Here is a 19,007-nt window from a genome sequence, read left to right as displayed (position 1 = left end):
AAGTTTGAAACGGCTTGCCGTACACAACAAGTAACTGCTGTGAACGTGTTATATAAAAGGAAAAAAGGCTCCGCTTCCGCCGAGTCAGACTTTGCGACAGGTCGTCACAGGAAGTCGCCGGCGCCTTCGCTAAGTGGAAACCGATGGCTACCGTCCTCCATAGTCAACTACATTAACTCTATTTCCCAGCTACTGCATACCTGGTGGAGTGGTGCTATGTCTTCGGGGATGACTGGGCAAACACCGTAAGTGTCCGTGTTTGGTTTAGATGGTTTTAAATTGACGCATCGGCACGTGTAACGGCAAGTTGCCCGGCTAAGCTAACACTTTACCGCCAGCTAGCGTACATGGTCGGGGCCTGGCTTAGCCACGTTAGCCTGCAGGTTTAGGTTTATTGTACGCGTCCGAGCTGATGCGAGTAGGCTAATCTGATCGTATATCGCTTTTTAAAGTAAACACCAAATTCAAGTCAAGTTGTACACTGATACTGTGCGAATGCGAACGTCTTTAAACGGGATGTTACTCGACAAGTTAGCAACCGTAGCCATAGCTATTGGTTAGCCCCAGCTAACTTGAGCCAAGTTTAATCAGCCACAAGCGAGTATAATGGTTTAAAACAAGCGCAGACGAGTGCTTAAAAGGTTGGAAAGAGATTGAATTACAAACAACTTCGAGTTTCCACTGCTTACAATCACCATCCAGCTAACGTAGTATGTACATTTGGGTCCGTTACGCATGCTAAAAAGAGCTTTACGCATTATATTTCAATAATTGAATTGCCCCATCGCATTTTTCTTGTTTTATTCAAATATTTATGGTATAGAAACGTGTGTATAAACCGGAAAGAAAAACGACTATATTCATATTGGTCACGAAAACACGCGGTTCCTCGTTCATTCACGCTCGCCGGGGACTTATTTATTAGATACACATGTTGCACAACTTAACGCAAATATCTGCTCGGTCTGAAGAATATGTGAGGATGAAGAGAATGATGAGAGTGCAAATTATCTTATTGGGAATAAATCTGTTTGAGAACCACTGATCTAGAAAGTTTTGTCCCTCTCACTCGTGATCCAACAAATCAGCTCTTTGTCTTCTATTCTTTGATTTCTTTAACAAAGTAGGATGTCTCAATAGAGCTAAGTAAACTTTTATGATATTTAGAATTTGTTTGCTCAAAAAACATTCTTGCCCATGGGTTTAGAAAGTATAGTGGTGCTGTGAAGATGTGCTGTTTTTGTATGCATTATTTCACTTTACTAATGAGTCAGTCTTATTTATTATATTATTGAATTGTTTAGTCACAGTTGCACTCTTTTCTTTCATCGTCAGATGCCTAAGCAGCCGATGGGATCAGCGAACCCAACCAAAAGAGAGCGTGGACGTGAGGCAGCAGAGGAACAGTCAAAGTGAAGCCCATCCGGTCTCTTTAGCAGGAGTTGTCAACCCTGCTAATTCAAACCGTACACTCTCTCAACCTCAACAAACGGCAACAGAAATGCCTGCACCTCAGGGAGGTGTTGAGATGGCTGCAGCCATGGCTGCTAAAATTAATGCCATGTTAATGGCAAAGGGAAAGCTGTTGACTCCTCCCCCATTACTTGCAAAGGTACCTATTTTTGCACATTATTATAAACATAATTTTGTTTCTTTGTTTATGCAGTCATTTGAGGACTTACACTTCTCCCTGTCATTTCACATATGTTTTAGATTGCCCCAAGTGTGCCTGTGCCAACCACCACAGAGGAGATGGTCATCACAGAAGTCGACATCAATGATGTACCACTGAACTGCAGGGACCTTCTTACTAAAGGCAAAACACAGGAAGATGTGAGTGTACACAAGAACAGAAACACATCTGTTAACAGCATTAAGTATTCCAATCTCTTAATTTCATTTCTGGTCACTCTTAGATCCGACAGTGCACCGGTGCAATCGTTACAACAAAAGGTCATTACATGTCTGATTCTGACAGAGATAAAGCAGGGTATGTATTATATCAAAATTTCACCTCACCACATAGTAAACAAGGACAGTTTGATTTATATGGATTGCTTGTTGCATGTTATATAAAAATAACTGTCCAATTACTTAATCAGTTTAGATGTGTTGACGTTCTGTGTTGTCCATGCCCTTTATGATTTGCTCTCTTTTAGACAAAGACCATTGTACTTGCATGTTCGGGCAAAGACACAGGAGCAGGTTAATAGTAAGTAGCACTTTAAAAAAAAAAAAATCTGTTCGTTATGCAAAGTTAATGAAAGGACTGAATGTAGCTGACAACCATGTTGACTTTTTCCTCAACATCAGAGGCTGTGATTAGGATAAAGGAGGTTATCTCTGAGGAAGTGCTGAGAGCATCAGCAGCATCAGGAGGACAACATGTACCTGTAATGCCTCCACTCACCCTCTACCCTCAGCCTCCTCGGCCCGTCATCCCCACTTCTGCTCCACGGATGCCAAACACCAACTCAACACCGAGTCAGGGGCATAGACCTGCAGCCCCTCATTCAGGGGTAAGACAACATGATTTTTACTTTTCAGACCCCATGAATTACTTTTGCATACAACATAGCAACATTTTATTAAGAGATGACAGTATTGTAAAAGTGTACATATTACCAAAACAAACAATACAACTTTATTCGTAACTTTTATTCTTACAAATGGAGGTTAAGAAAGTGAGGCAAGTGAAGACCATGTTGCCTTCACTGATACCCACCTCCCATATTAAGAAGCAGTGAGAACATCTCTGGTCTAAAGTGAGAAGCCTGAGATTACTGCATCTGCTTACAAATCTACCACTAGTCTGTCTTATTTTTGCTTAAATGTGCAACTAGTTTGAGATTGAATCACATCTTTCTTATCCTCCAGAGTTTTGTGCACACAAAGATTTTTGTGGGTCTGGACCAGGCGTTGCCTTCATTTAACGTGAAGGAAAAGATCGAAGGTCCAAGTGGTACATACTTGAGTCACATCCAGACAGAGACGGGGTCTCGAGTCTTCCTCAGGGGAAAAGGTTCTGGCTACATCGAACAAGCTTCAAAGCGAGAGTCTTTTGAGCCTCTTTATGTTTACATCAGGTATGTTCATGTTTAAATACTCAGTCTTTTCCAAATTTAATAAACTATTCTGAACTAGTGCAGATGCTATTGAAAATTTAAGATTGTTATTTTAGGGAAATATATTTTTATTAGTAAGATAGCTGTTGAACAGTCGGCGTCATTTATTTAACCATTTTGTAAAGTATCCTTGATTATCTTGGATATTCAGTACTAATTTCAGTATTAATTTAAAGTGAAAAATATAGTTTTAGAAAACCGTAAGGGGTTATTCTTAGAGAAATCCCAAAAGGATTCAGCTCAGATATCAAACTTTTGAGTGTAAGGTGGCCCTTTGTATGACATTTTTATGAAAATCATTATCATGAACTGGTCAAAATTATAATTGCCTTAATTCTCAAAAGTTCTGTTGTGTTCCGAGTTAGACCTTTCCTTAACATTCCTTCCTATTTAACTTTTGTCTGATAGCCACCCAAATTCAACTGGATTGGAGGCAGCGAAGAAACTCACAGAGAGTCTGCTGGAAACTGTAAGTTCACGTTACTGTCATTGTAAAAAGTTGTAAATAATAGGAGGTATAAGAAGGTGAAACTATTTAAGCGTATAGTTTCTGCCGATACCCACCTCCGATAGTAAAAGCGGTAGTGTGAACCACCTGATCTCCAGTGATAGGTTATTGTGTGCTCTGCACCTACCCACAATATAATTGTTGAAAAGAAACTACTTCAGCCTTTCCTTTTATTTGTGTCCAGGTTTTCATATAGTTTTTATCTTCTCTCAGGTGAGAGCTGACCATGCCAGAATGGTGACGGTGTACACGGCCACAGGCTCGACACAACGTGAGTAATATTTTACAACCTGTAATTCATACAGTCAAATTCCAACTGAGCGACCAAATGCCCTAGCTGGCCCCATTCTTCTCGCGGTAATGAATTAGTTCGACATCTGTAGTAGCTCGACAGTAGTTTGAATAGTAGGGGTGTCACAATCTAGATTGTCGAATCGAATATTGATCGAATCGACGACACACTCTTTACCTTCAAAAGCAAAGGAGGAATCATGGATTTAATCACGCCCCCCAGTGTGACGTCCTGCAGATGTGCCAGAGAGGAAAAAAACAGTGTTGTGGTTATCGCCTTTGTAGCACGAATACACATTACCTCCTCCCACTAACAATGGGACAACTAATGGTAATCATGGCCATTGCTGAATTGGGAGACTCAAACTCCCCTCCTGCTTCTCTGAAATCACCAGGGTGGAAATATTTTGCGTTCCCCGTGAGTTCTGTCCAAAACGTTTGTGTTGTCTACAAGAAAGCTATGATGTATAAGCTGTGATATGTGAGTGTAGCAAAGCGCAGCACATCTCCACATGCATCATAAGGATGTAGACGTAAGTACGAAAACGACTCCATTAACACAGGCAACTCTTCTGTCCTCGTTTGGAGCTAAACATCCTCAAAATTCAACTCATGATAGCGCTGTAGGTGTGTTTGTAACATAAGACATGCAACCTTATTCAGTGGTGAAAACATCTTACTGCAAAGGTGTTTCTTTCCATGTATGATAATGTTATTGGGGAGGTTAGTGCAGATTTAGTGTCTTAATATATTGCTGGACCTTCAGAGCAACACAGCTACACGACTCTCCATGGCTGCATAAGGTGGTACATGGTGAACAAATGATGGACATGAGATCACTCATGACACCATGTAGACAATCAAAATGGGAATTGAAAAATGAGTTATCATGACATAAAACCAATGATCCTAGACTAAACTAGACAAATCAAAAAAATGGCAGACCCATCTGCGCTAAATGAGAGGAAAAAGATTGAGAATCGTGACCTTAGAAATCTAATCTTATTAAGGATTTGGAGTATCGTGACACCCCTATTAAAGAGTAGGTCAAAATTGTCACAACACCCTGTCATTGGTCCATGTGAAATATGCTATTAACTCCACATTCTGTACTTTCATTTCAGCATACGCAGCACAAGGATTTCCACCTAATAGCAATTACTCTTGCCAGGGATCCTGGTATAACTACTCAGCAAATGGTTATGCTGGTGGCTATTCAGCATATCCAGGAGACCGTGGTTATTGGAGTAATGCAAATGGTCCACCAAGTCATTCTAACATGTCGACAAACCCTCCATCTTCTCAGGCAATGGTTCAGTATCCGGTGTGTCCCAGGAAACCACATCCCTATCTCGTCCAGGTAATCAACAAACACCGCTGTTTGAATCTATATACGTGTAGCCCAAGTTTTTTTTTTTTTTTTTACTATATACCTATACTACTATATATGTCTGTTATGATTTATCCTAGGACCCTAGTAGCAGTGAAACAGCAGAATCTGAAGGTACTGTAAGCACCCCACCTGACTCGGGAAGTCCCAAACGACAGTTCCAGGAGGAGCCGGAGGAGGAGCAGGTAAGCAACACATTACACACTATGGCTCTAACTTAAACTGTACATAATAGGGCTGTCACAGTCACTTAAAAGTTAAATACCAGCATTGTAATCCAACTGCAGTAGCAGCAAGTGACCATCACTTACACAGTGACTGGACATGTACCCATACAACACGGTAGCAACCAACATCAAAGTTGTTTTACATCTTTAATGTTACTAAGCTATAAACTGCTATTTATTCAAGCTCACTAATGTTTGTCTTACTCTGTTTACAAGCTGTTTAGTTACTGTCCTTTTTTAATATAAGTGAACTGTTGGGTCTGTTCTCTCTAAGGTCTTTGCCTTGAGATAATGTGCAAAAAAAGTTGGATAGCTCAGCTGGTAGAGCTGGGGTCCATGGGCCAAGGCCCTCTGCAGCGACCCAGGTTTTATTCCATTTGTACAAAAGCTTTTAAACACCAGACAACCTCTTTGAGCGGCCCAAATAAATTACCTAAGTTACAATAAAGTACTGCTTGAAAATATGCACTCTTGCCTCGGCTTTTTAGACGAGTAAACCCTTCCCTAATGCAAAACCACAAGCATGGATTTAAGCTGTCACTGTTTAGTCTGAGAATAGATTTAGAATTTACCAAGATCGACAAAAACTATGAAACCTTCAAAGACTTGTTTGTAGAGATGATTTGGGGGAAAAAAGTCTGAAGAGCTTTCAGTCAAGGTCCTCTTCAGAATGTTTTCTATTTCACTTTGCACGTAAATGTAGCCGTCGCAGACTCTGCTGCTCGTCTGTTTGACACAGGCCGACATGTCTGGTTAAAATATAATAAGATAATCATGTCCATGTTTAACTGCATCAGGCAGATAACATGTTGCATGTTCTGTATTAAAGTATTTGCAGGATTCATGGCTCAAAAAAGAAACGGTCTGGTCTTACTCTTACATTCCTTTTTTGTCTCCATGCTTAATTGTGGGGGATATGTGTAGCGAGCACAACTGAGAATATGGTTTTCATCAAATTTATAATGAAACCATAGAGTGAAAATGACATGCTGGTCACGCTGCTGTTAAGCCACAGCAAAACTACCCCTATATTTTTTTTTTGTGTGCTCCACCCTTTTTTTTTTTAAACGAATAAATAAACTTTTCCAGACTTAAAATAAAAACATACACTGTCTAAAACATTAGCAGATTTCCACATGCTATAAATGTCCTTACTTTTGAAGATACCATTTTTATTAACTGTTCAAATTTGAATGGTCTTTTTCCACTTTTAGCCAACCAGCTGTTCTCCAGAAGCTCCTGCACATCAGGAGTCTGCGCTTCCTGTCTCCAGTGTCGGGCCGGAAAAAGCCGTAGAAAGGTCCGTTAATAGATCTCATTTCCTCTTGTGTGTTGTTGTCTATGAACGTTGTGTTGGTGTTGATGCGGACAGTCGTCTCTCTTCAGGACTCTGATGCCTCCTCCACCCCCTCCCCTCTTTGTGGCTCCTGCTCCTGTTTCACGCAAAAGGCAGAGAGAAGTGGCGGCAGACGAGCCGGCCGGTCTGAGCAGAGACACCGTGGCGATGGGTATGCATTTCCTTTTTTGCCTCATGTTCTGGGAGCCTGATTCCTCAGACATTACTTCTATGGAGTAGTTGGTTGCATGAAAAAGCATCTCCCCCCGTGGAGGAATGGGGGAGGAGTGGGAGACCTGTGTGAATCTCTCTGCTGGTAGAACCCACTAACACAGTCTTCTTGTATATGTTTCTTGTCTTTCCCTTGTTTTCTCTCTCAACATGTGTCCCCGGACCTGCCTGTTATGGATGTGTGCTGTGCTGCCGTTTGATTTGATATCTCCCCCCCCTCTGGCTGTGGATCAAACGAACCCAAAAACCACCGCTAACATGGGGCTCCTCAATGGGTTTCCTTTTCGTTTTGTTCGATTGCTTTGTCTCTCCCCGTCTCTCTTCACTGCCCTTGTCTCTCACATGTCCCCAACCTCCTTTTCTGCTCCCCTCTCTCTCTCTCTACATTTTATTGTGCCCTTACAGGTGTTCAAGAGGATTTACACAAGAGGAAGTTTAAAGTGGTCGAAGATGCATCTGGGCTTGTGCCCTACGGGGGAGATTCCTCCGATGAAGAGGAGGAGAGGACACACAGCAGTAAGACATAACTCCTAACCCTAGCCCTGCTCATCCCACACTGTCCAGGACACTCACAGACCCAAATTCTTGATTCAGTTCTGAAGAAAAAAAATCCACCTGTTGAGTTATCTTCCACTGTTTTTAGGACAATACCAGTGTTTTTGCCAAGGTGCAAACTGTTAGTACAGGCTTCACAGCACTACAGTGGTTCCTCACAATAAAAGAGTGCCCAGTTTGAATCCCAGGCTGACCAGGACTTTTCCGTGTCAAGCTTGCATGTTCTCCTAGTGAGTTTGTGTTGGGGATTTTTCCAGGTACGCTGGCTTCGTCCCGCAGTCCAAAGACATTCTGATAGGACGGACTCTAAATTGCCCAGAGGTTTGAGTGCGAGTTGTACTTTCTGGAATCCCCATAAGAATTCACACAGCAGTATTTTTACCAGATCAACGTATGGCAGTAACTGGGCCTGGATATTTGTCATTGTATGCATTTGACAAACCAGTCACTGATAAGTAGTTAAGGGTTCTGAGGGCTTTCTTTCTCATCACTTTAACATCTTTTCAGCTCCTCTGTTAATTATCACATGGAAAAGGGAACTCGACGTCACCTGTACTGGTAACCCGTAAACTTATACTGGTACATAATGGTCTTCCTTTTTTTTTTTTGGATGTTTGCTGCTTTCCTGGACTCTTATGAAGGGTTTTTATTTATTTGTCCTGTTGTCCTTGGTTTCTTCCCACTTATCCATTATTATTTGTAATCTCTCTCATACACACTTGGTGTGAAGATACTGCTTTTAGTCTAAAGCTTGGGCCTTCTTAAATGTTCATCCACCTTACGCGGCAAATGTAAAATCTGCATTTGTTTGTCGCCAAACCAGTTGAAACTCAAACACCGTGGCTTAACTTTTGAGGATGTGGTTCTTTTATTTCATTTCATTACTTAGTCTCTTTTCCTTGTGGTGTTGTATTTTAGCAGTTATAGTTAAATTATCATCATCTCCATTAAATAAATAAAAAAAAAAAAGGTCCAGGAAAGTCACAAATGTCATTAGTAGCTATTTTCAACAGTTTGGAAATATTCAGGGTGGATTTCTTTAAAAAAAAAAAATGAAATTAGTGCTGGGCGGTATACCAGTTATTGTTTTTGTATACCCTAAGACCGGTATATGAAAAACAACATCCATGCTAAGGGCTTAGCTGAAGAGGTAACTGCAGGGATGCTCAGTTTACTCCACCAACTGAAGAGAAATCACATCTGAAAGTAACAAAAATTTATTATGCATTAAAAAAAAATGACAGATGAAAACCGTTGAAATATTTTAAAATACCGTGATATAAATCTTTGGTCGTACCGCCCAGCACTAGATGAAATTGCTTTGTGTCACAACCAATATTTTTCTTCTTAAAACATTTATTTTTTATTCAAGCAATTTTTTGTTTTTGGAATTTCAACTCTTGTCTGCTGCAGTGACTGATGGCATAAGTACATATTGTAAAATTCACTTAAAAGTTTTTCTTATCTTGGAAAATGGTGTATGCCTGTTCCCATGGAATATTATAATAAAAATCAACAGAAAACCCTTTGTTTTTTTTCTTTCTCACGCTGAATTTGATCTGCAGACAAATTAACAAATCCAGATGTTCAAGTTAATAAAGATATGGATGTTTTTTCTAGATAAATGTGCTTTTATTTCATGTTAATACTAGGTGTGACTGCTGGTGTCAGATGAACGCGTACTCTGGAGCCTCGATGCTGTTGTGCACAGTTAGCGCTCCTGTGTTGTCCAGGCTAAAACAAGGGTAGACGTAATTTTGGAAGTGACAGTGGAAGAAGGTGTGCAGGTGTTGTTCCAGATCAACGTTAAAGAAGGACAGAGTCCCCCTCTCGTAGTCCAGAGCCACTCCGATCCGCAACGGGTTCACCGTAATCCTCAAGTCAGGACTCCAACCGTTGTGTAGGAACTCATATTTGTGCCTAAAGGGAGAAAAATCGGCAGATCTTATATTTATATATATATATATGTTTGCAATATGAGCAACAGAGGCTTGTTAGAATTTAGAATAACTTTAGAATTTTGACCCTGATGGTCGACAGAGTTATTGCGTGAATGGGGTGAAGTCTGTTGTTTCTAACTGTTTTCTCTCCCCGGCCATTAAGTGTTTGCTCATTGTGTGAACTGTTGGGTTTCTCTTTTTTCTTTCATATGGTGTGGTCTCTGCCTTACTATGTAAAGAGCCTTCAGATAATGTATGTTGTGATTATTATTTATTTTTGATGAAACAACCAAGGCCGGGCAGTTTTTCACAGCGTCAGTTCACTTCTCCATCTTAAAAAAATTAACAATTATTAGTACAAGAATAAAAGTATCACCATCTAAGTCAAGTGATGTCTTCCTTGGTCCATAACCGCTAGAATATTGTAATTTCTGCTAATTTTAGAGATATCCTGCTCATAGTCTGAGAGATGAAAGCGGCCAAAATCATCAAAAGACTAGAAGTACCGTCATTGCAATTCAATTTTAACAGATGGTGCACTGTTACCTGGTTGGAGTGAGAATGTGTCTCATACACCAGGAGCTGCTGTTGGCTCCCAGGTACGAGTTCCTCTCCGCGTCCTCGAATGCGACTCCAATCCTGAACTCGGTCCCATCGTCCACCTCAACTTCCCAGTAATGTCTGCACCGCACTGCGATCAGGTCTCCCAGGACAGCGACACACCTGCACACACACACACACACATCAGTAAGAGGAGAGGGTCTTCTTCAGTGTTCTTGTGATCAGCCGCTGTGTTTGTTACCTGGTGAAGGTGCTGTCGTCGAAGGCCATGGCACTGATCGGCAGCTCCTCGTCTCCATAAAACATGGTGAAGCCGTCTTCAGAGATGGACAAGCAGGGATGAGCAGTGTCCTCCAGGAGGTGGAAGAAAGTCCCTGCACAAGTAAAATTTAAAAGTGATCATAAGACTCTTTTCAAACATATCTAAATACTGTATATTGTACATCTTCTGACACCTTATATACCTAATCATTTTCTTCCTTGCTTGGCATTTAACACTCTCAGCTGAGGTCTGAGGATGACCAGACCTTTTCTTACTTTACCCAAACTTGTTCTATTGGGGACCCACTGAATTTACTTCATCACAGTTTCTGGCACACACAATATTTGAAGAGGTAAACCTGACTTTTGAAAGTGATGTGTTTGATCAATTATTCACAATTTTATTTTAGGAATGAGTCATTTAAGTTATTTAACATAAAAAGACAGAAAAATTGCTGTGTTTTCATTATGGCAACCTTAAAAGAAAGTCTCTGAGAATGAGTGCTGTGAACGACTTTGGGACAGTTTTAATATAATCTCTATAAAAATAAAGATTATAAATATTATTATCAGTAAATTAATATTTACTTTAGAAGCCTACTGTGGCTTTTTTTCCATAATTGACACAGGGCCAAGATTGTGAAGAGATTTATGTATTTAAAGGTCTCACTATATTCAAATTTAGGTGAACCGATGATGGTTCAAGTCCACATTATGTCACAAATAACAAACGATCTAATAAAGTATGAATTTTTTATATTTTTCTTTCTTATATTCCAGCAGTTAAAGTAAAAATGTGACTGCTGGGATTTCACTTGTAACGTCCCAATGACATTATTATTTCTGTTCTTCTACTATTGTAGACGCCGCTCACCTATTGTGGAGACAGTGATGACGTCGCTCCTGTCGCTCGGGCCGCCGATGTTCACCGCCCTCACAGAGATGAGGTAACGGCGTCCAGGCTGCAGCTGGATCAGACACTGACAGGCGGGAACGGCGACGATCGACCTGGAGGGTAATAAAAGCATTGAGTCACAGGGACGACAATGATGACGACACAGGATGGTTGACTGACAACCGCAACATGTTTCAGACCCTGTAACCATTTCAGTGAATCCATTTGAGACGTTTTCATATGAATGGTTTGACGTTTCTGTGAAGTGACTCATGACCCCCAAACACTAGAGCAGGGTTCTGACTGAGGCCCAACAGAGCTGCAGGAGCTGGAGCTAAGAATAGATTTTCTGGGACAGAGAGTATCATGATTCAGCAGCTCTTTGAACCACGAGAAAGCACTAACACAGGCTTTTTTGTTTATGGGTGTATTGAAGCAAAAAAAAAAAAAAACAATATTAAAAGCACAGCCCAGTAAGAACTAATATTGTTGATCCAGTGGAGCGTTCCTGTTTTAATGATGTTACTTTTACTTCACCCCGTGTCAGCTCTTGAAACAACATGACAAACAATAAGAGTTTATTGTCTGACATATAATTTACTTCCCTTACGTTTAAGAGTATAATTTTATAGATCGTGATTTATGATGCCACATACAGAGCAAGTGGGCCGGACCAGTGAAATAATATCATAATAACCTATAAACAACAAGGACATTCTCTTTGTTTTACATTTAATGAAGTTTTTTTACAAAACACATTATGAACAACCTGAACTTTCTTGAGAAAAATAGTAAGTGTAATTTCAACAATATTATACCTAAATTTACACTTTACATCTCACAGCTTCCACATAACAGTGTCTACAAAGGCACAAAACATTTAGTCTCAGGTATCTGGAGCTAAAAATGTAGAATTTCATTATTATAATTAGATTCTAATCATGTGCAATTTTCACTAATTTTCACTAGTGGGCCGGCTTGGACCCTCTGGTGGGCTGATTCTGGCCCGCGGGCCGTACGTTTGACTGAAGAGTCACCTTCTCTCTCGCTCCATCTTAATCTAATTTGGTTATACTCAGTGTCTGAAATGATCAAATTATCTTACTGGGAATAAATCTGCCTCCTGTTAAAAGGCCGTAGCTGACTTTGCTCGTCCTGAGAAATATTTGACATTTTTAACTCGTAAGAACACCGTAATTGAAGGTCTTTGGCTTCAGTGTGTAGTGTGTGATGGTAAAACTTCTTACTCTGTGACGCCACTCTCTGTGCCATCAGTTCCCATCTTGCTCAGCTCCACGGTGTACGAATCGACAGGGTTGGCGTTTCCTGACTCCCAGCGGATCATTGCAGCTTCCGGACAACTACTACACTCCCGCTGCTTAATCATTGGAGGCGAAGGCACTGGAGGAGGGTGAGGAATTAGACTATTTTTTTTAATTCTAAACATCAATCATGTGACACTTTTTCACAAAACCTCAGGAAAACTACAATATATCTTTAAGGGAACACGAGGACAACATAACTGTTGGTGTGTGTGTGTGTGTGTGTGTGTGTGTGTGCGTGTGCGGGTGACATCTCTTACCTGTCATGTATAAGGCCTTCTCGCTGGCTGGGCTGATCCCTGTTGTGTTGGTGGCAGTCACCCACAGCTCGTACTGAGCGTTGGGCAGAAGATCTGTCACAGTGCAGTGGGTCTCCTTCACTTTTACCTTGCTTACTACAAAGGAGGCACATAGGTTAGTGAGCAAAGGTGATTTAAATGAGTTTGAACCTGGTGTATTTCAGTCGCTGCTGAACTTGTGGAGTTTTCACACACACAACCATCTCTAGTGTTTACAGAGATGGATTAGCAGCAGTTCATTAGGAGAAAATGTTATCTGATGCCAGAGGTCAGAGGAGAATGAAGCAGACTGGTTCGAGATGATAAAAGTGGCAACAGTAACTCAACCAACCACTCAGTAGAACCAAAATATGTAGAAGATCATCTCCGTATGCACAACACACCAAACTCCTGACACTTTCCCAGGTGTCCTCTGTACCTAATAAAGTGGTCAGTGAGTCCTGTTCATGTATTTTTGTGTTACACTGTAAAAAGCTGCACTGACACCTGACGATATCAGTGTGATATCTAAGCGGTGATGTTTGCAAGGTGTGGATTTTAATTAGATGTCCTCTGTACCTAATAAAGTGGCACTTAGTGTGTGTGTGTGTTATACCATATGGTGTACAGGTGCTGTCTGCCAGCGTGTCCTCCAGCACTGGTCGGTAGTAAAGCTCGTAATACTCCACAGTGTCGTCGGAGAATAAGCTCCAGCAAACACGCAGGGACGTCTGAGAGGCAGAGTTGGGCATCTGGGGGTTGATGACGGGCGCAGACGGAGCTGTTTATAGAGAGGATAAAATGTTTTAACTCAGGTAAGTATTTTGGCCAAATCATTTCCAAAATGTAATTTGATTTACCGTTCAAATATGCACAGCAACAAAATGCAACATTAAAGATCCCGTGTGAGAGAATTAGCAACATCTAGTGGGTGATAAAGGGAACTACGGTGGCCTTCACAGACCACAAAGGATAAAAAAACGCACTAAATAACAGCAAATGAACCTTCATCTCTTTGTGAATCAGACCTGGGACAACATTGATGGAGTCCATCATGGTCTTCACTTCTGACAGATCTGGCGGCGGCGTGTTGAACTCCAGACTCGTCGACAGCGTCAGGTCAGTCTCCTCTTTGGCAAACTCCTCGATTCTAGAGGAGCACAAGGAGCAGAAGTGAGTGGAGTCGAGAATTATGGGTTATACTAACCCAGTTATACTAACCCAGGATAACTCAGGAATCGCTGTGACAATACAGGACTGTGTTTGTCCTGAAAATGTGTCATTACCCTGATGGGAAAACACACAAAAAAAGCTCTGCAACTGTGTTTAAAATTCTCAAAACTGAGAAAATAAAGTAGAGAAAATGAACGGGAAGAAGAGCCGACGCCTGCTGTGAGGCTGCAGTACCACTGATAGAGGAAGAGGGCGACAGAGAGCAGGACTGTAGTTAAACCAGCTCTTCTCCGCATGTTTGTTTAACAGCTGGTTTGATACCAGAGTGTCTAATATTCTGTATTACACTAATTTAAATATGTGTGTGTCTTTATATCTCTGTGAGGTCCACAAAGCAAAGAAATCTATCTTTGTGGGGACATTTTGTCTGCATCCCACAACTTTAAATGGCTTTTTCAGGGTTAATATTGGGTTAAGGTGAGGCACGTCAGGTTAGTTGTGATGGTTAAGGGTAAGGGGCTAGGGAATGCATTATGTCAATGATGTGTCCTCACTAAGATACAAAAATAAGTTTGTGTGTATGAGCGTGTGCGGGACACTGGCTGAACATGATTTTAAACACATCGCAGCTTTTTTTTTTAAATATATTTTTTAAATTAAATTCAAATTTCATATTTTTATGTGTGATGACAAAAACCAAAAGAGATTTTTTTTAATCACTTTACTTTTTCTCGACCTTTTAACCACAATTTTGCAGGTAAATAAATGTGCTTGGTTGTCATTTAGGCAGACTTTTTCTATCTCATTGAAACTTAACCATTGAAAAAAATGTAGTAAAACAGTTTTTGTTTTTAATTCAATAAATCCCAGCTGATATTTTGTGAGCATCAACATACACCCTGGATTTGCGTGTCTGTGGCCTGTGGGTGGAAACTGTTGAACCTGAAGAAAAGCTAAGCTCACACAGAGAGAACATGCAAACGCCTCACAGACAGAAAGCCAAACTGAGGTCAAAGCTGACAAAACTTTATATTGTTAGTGGTTCATCACACTGCAGCGACACCTTGTGTCATACTCACTGAGCAGCGTCATGAATTACCTTTGAATGGCGGGCGTGACTGCCTGTCAACAAAGGTCAAATTACACAAATAAACAACAAAGTCAGTGAAAAGAGAATCAGCCTGTTACTTAAGTTTACACGTTTTTCTTTTTCTACAAAAGCCCAAGTGGACAAAGCAGCAGGAGGACGATTTGACAGCCACCGTAGATCTCTGACACGCTTAGGAAAGGTGAGAAGTGAGTGGATGATGTGTTGCAATCTGCAGTCTCACCATTAGATGTCACTAATTCTTACTCGCTGGACCTTTATAAAAACCAAAAAGTCAAAATGAAATAAAATCTAAAACAAATGAAAAATCCAAAACTAATATAACCATGTTCAAATTTTAGCCATTAACTGAACCAGGTCCTCAGAAAAAAACAGGTTTTGGTCTCTATGAGTGTTTATGTCAAAGTACACACACACACACACCTTAAGAAAAAGCCTCTTGTCCTGGCTGCGGTAGATCTCCTGCGCCGTCTCGATGAGCTCCTTGGAGGCGTCCAGTGCTTGACCACAGGACAGCAGCTGATTGTACAGAGCCTCCAGTTTGCTCTTCTTCTCCTCCTCCAGTGTAGCCGCCCTCTCGTCGTATCGCTGCGACAGCGTCTGCAGCACGTCGTTGTAGTGCTGCTCCAAGTTTTGCTCCTGGCGGCCAAAATTCTCCTGTGTTGAGAGTGAGACATTTGTCATGACTTAAGCAGAAAAGGGAAAGATTGCCTTTCACATGCTTCAACATGGGGTTAAATGTCTTGCTCAGATCCAGCATTTGAACCCACAACCTTCCATTTGACTGACAACTTGCCCTTCCACTGAGCTACCATGGCTCAATTCTAACTCCTCCCTGTTTTAATACTTTAACTTCTAAAATGTAAGTACATCTTACATCAGAAATGACTTTTGATATGTAAGTACAGAACATGTCATAGACTTTAAGACTTTTACTTAAGTAATATTATAAAAAAGTGACTTCAACTTCTACCAAAGTCCTTTTCTGGTAACAGACTTGTACTTTGACTCAAGTATCCCTTTAATGTACTTTATACTAAGTGTTTCCAAATAATGATGCAGCCATTCAGTAATAATTAAAAAAGACCTAAACAACTATATTACAGCAATGTAGTTAAACTAAAAGACTGAACTTTGTTTGTGTCTACCTCCACAGTCAGAAAGATCTCCTCCAGATGACCTGCAAAGTTCTCCATCTCAGCAACTTTTCCTTGCAAAAGATTCCTGGTTTTGTCGATTTCTCTCTGGAAAACATTTGGAAATCAGACGTTTACAGTTAAATTTATATTAAAAAAGAAAAAAAATAATTTTAATTTTTTTTTTTCCCATAGCACAAAAAGTTTTTACACATACTGTATATATGTAGTAATATACTACACATACGTATGTTGGTAGAATTGCATGGTGGCTTTAAAATAAATATCATTTGTTTTTTGTAGCCTTTAAATAAGCCTTATATATTTACTTTAGGCAAGGGCCTTGCTTTACAGGGAGACTCCTCCATTTGTAACAATCTACATTCTTGCCATTAGATGTCACTATTTCTTACACACTGGACCTTTAAAGTCTACAATCTTGAACATTATTCTATTATAATACCCTACCTCAGTATCTCCCTCCTTGAACACATCATCATCATCCAGTCCATCGTCTGCTCCAGTGGTAGAAGGAGTGCTGCCCTCGCAGGGCTGAAACTCAAGGGACTCATTGGTGCCGACAGAGAACCTCTGAAAGCTGGAGACGTCTCTGGTCGGCCGATTCATGGTGGAGGACGGCGACTCGTGGTGCTCAGCCTCCTCTGCAATCACACCCAGTCTGCCTCCGCTGAGCTCATACAGGTCCATGAGGAGAAGGTCTACAGTAGCACAGGTAATCGCCACAAAAAATCATTTAACCATAAACCCATTTAGTTTGAGTATACAACACCTGCATCCAAAGACTCTATGCATGTGTGAGATTTAAAAACATTACACCTGAACCAAGAAGATTAAAATGTTAATTAAATAATAATGAGCTGGCAAAAACCTGTTTAAAACATTTTTTTTTATAAGAAATCACTTAGTATATGAATAAGGACGCGCTTTTACAGACACCAGGTGTTGTATGAAATATTATGTATATTTAAAACTAAACTGAAACCACAGTTCTCAAACTGTGGTACATGTACCACCAGGTGTACGCGAGCTTGCTCTGGTGGTACTTGGAGGAAAATCAGAAATACTGTTTCTACTGTACAGTATATAACAGGGTATGTGATCTGAGACCTAGACACATTTTTGTGTTTTTGCCTTTTAATTTCTAGCATAACTTATCAATTGTTCGTGTATATTGTTAAAAAATGATGCTCAGCTGTGAATTTTTGAGTGTTCTAACATTGAGCTTGAACTTTTATTAGCACATTTTGGTGCTCGAGGTGTATTAACGTGAGTATTTTATGAAATAATAATAATAACAAAAACAAAAGTTTCTGCTAAACTTTCACATGTACCAAGCTGCAATAATCAAACCAAAAATAATGAAGTATATTGAAAAGAGAAGTGTAAACTTATTCCTTCTCCCTTTCATACATTAAATATAATTTATATAAAAAGATATATATATATATAAGACTTCACTTAATTAAAGCACTGTGTTTGGGGGGAACATGATTGAAATCAAATATATCAAATCAAAGAAAATTTACCTGGAGTAAATTCAGTGATCCAGTCTCTCCTCTTCTAAACAACCATGTCAGGCCCACAGTTTCTGTCCCACAGTTTCTGTCCCACAGTTTCTGTCCCACAGTTTCTGTCTCACAGTTTCTGTCCCACTGGTCAACAACAGAGAGAGCAGTGAGACCCTCCTCCTCACTCTGGAGCTGAGACAGAAATAGATGAACCTCAGGTTGGTCAAATTTCACAGGCATGTCAAACATCCAGGCACTAAATTGTTTTATTTATTTATTGAATAAATCAGATCATTATGTTGATTAAACGCTAGATTTTTTATTCACTTTGTAAGAAAAAGTTTCATAATTCATAATCATTTTCCCTGTGCCAGTTTGCTCTGATATTAGAAGCTGTGGAAATCCCCAAGCATGTGACGTGATTCAAAGGTTAAAGTTGAACGAATGGTGCGTTCAAGTGCTCCTCGTAAAGGCCAAACTCAATCCTTCAAAGTCTTTTGAACCGATATTACTTGAAAAGTGACCTTGGCTTCTCCCAATAACCCTCATTTCATTGCATGGTAGAATTAGTTTAAATATGTATTTACATCTACATGGCACAAATTCTCTTACTTATCTCTGAATTTATTTTATTTTAATGTGACAACAACGTAATTCCAGTTTTAGTCTTTGGTGATAAAAAAATTGTCCCAATTGTTTGTTTTTATTAATATTAATATAAAATTATACAATATATGAACACAAAAACACAACCAGCAACAACAAACCACAGTAAATAAAATTGCAATTACAATACAACAATTTCTTTCATATTCGAAGCACAAAATGAGAGTTTGTCAACACTTCTTTTTATTTAATTAATTTATTGAAAGAAATTGGCAATGCATATTGATAAACGTTAAAATTGCAGGTCGTAGCCTTGCTTAATTTCTGCCTGTAGTCCCGTGGAAGGTTGATGTTATAAGGGATAAAAATGAAAAATACATTCAGGGAAACAAAAATATTCATATTGATATAGGCCTACTATGTAAGGGTGAAAAAGATTAAAAGAAAAACAAAATTATAAGAGAAAATCAAGCAATCATACAAACAACTGTATTAAATATATCATATTTATGAGATAGGAAGTCATAATTATGAC

The 19,007-nt window shown here is 39.9% G+C and overlaps 2 protein-coding genes across 2 annotated transcripts; one reads left to right on the top strand and one right to left on the bottom strand.

Annotated features, from left to right (window-relative positions):
* Positions 1–81: 81 nt before the first annotated feature.
* LOC131459359 (KH homology domain-containing protein 4-like) lies at positions 82–9,188 on the top strand. The gene is made up of 14 exons (XM_058629087.1): positions 82–245; positions 1,336–1,612; positions 1,714–1,833; positions 1,917–1,990; positions 2,160–2,212; positions 2,314–2,519; positions 2,878–3,086; positions 3,534–3,594; positions 3,847–3,904; positions 5,049–5,284; positions 5,395–5,499; positions 6,756–6,841; positions 6,928–7,049; positions 7,514–9,188. Exons 1-14 carry the CDS (start codon positions 217–219, stop codon positions 7,633–7,635), a joined length of 1,758 nt encoding a protein of 585 aa, XP_058485070.1. The 5' UTR covers positions 82–216; the 3' UTR covers positions 7,636–9,188.
* A 38-nt stretch (positions 9,189–9,226) lies between these two features.
* Positions 9,227–18,031, bottom strand: LOC131459358 (fibronectin type III and SPRY domain-containing protein 2). The gene is made up of 13 exons (XM_058629086.1): positions 17,885–18,031; positions 16,806–17,056; positions 16,350–16,445; positions 15,625–15,858; positions 15,193–15,215; positions 13,949–14,070; positions 13,537–13,701; positions 12,903–13,037; positions 12,568–12,721; positions 11,300–11,433; positions 10,406–10,538; positions 10,150–10,326; positions 9,227–9,583 (listed from the first exon to the last, which is right to left on the bottom strand). Exons 2-13 carry the CDS (start codon positions 17,043–17,045, stop codon positions 9,331–9,333), a joined length of 1,866 nt encoding a protein of 621 aa, XP_058485069.1. The 5' UTR covers positions 17,046–17,056; positions 17,885–18,031; the 3' UTR covers positions 9,227–9,330.
* Between the last annotated feature and the right edge of the window lie 976 nt (positions 18,032–19,007).

The sequence above is a fragment of the Solea solea genome, chromosome 5 (genome assembly GCF_958295425.1).
Source record: "Solea solea chromosome 5, fSolSol10.1, whole genome shotgun sequence".
NCBI lineage: Eukaryota > Metazoa > Chordata > Actinopteri > Pleuronectiformes > Soleidae > Solea > Solea solea.
This window is presented reverse-complemented; position numbering and strand designations above follow the sequence as displayed.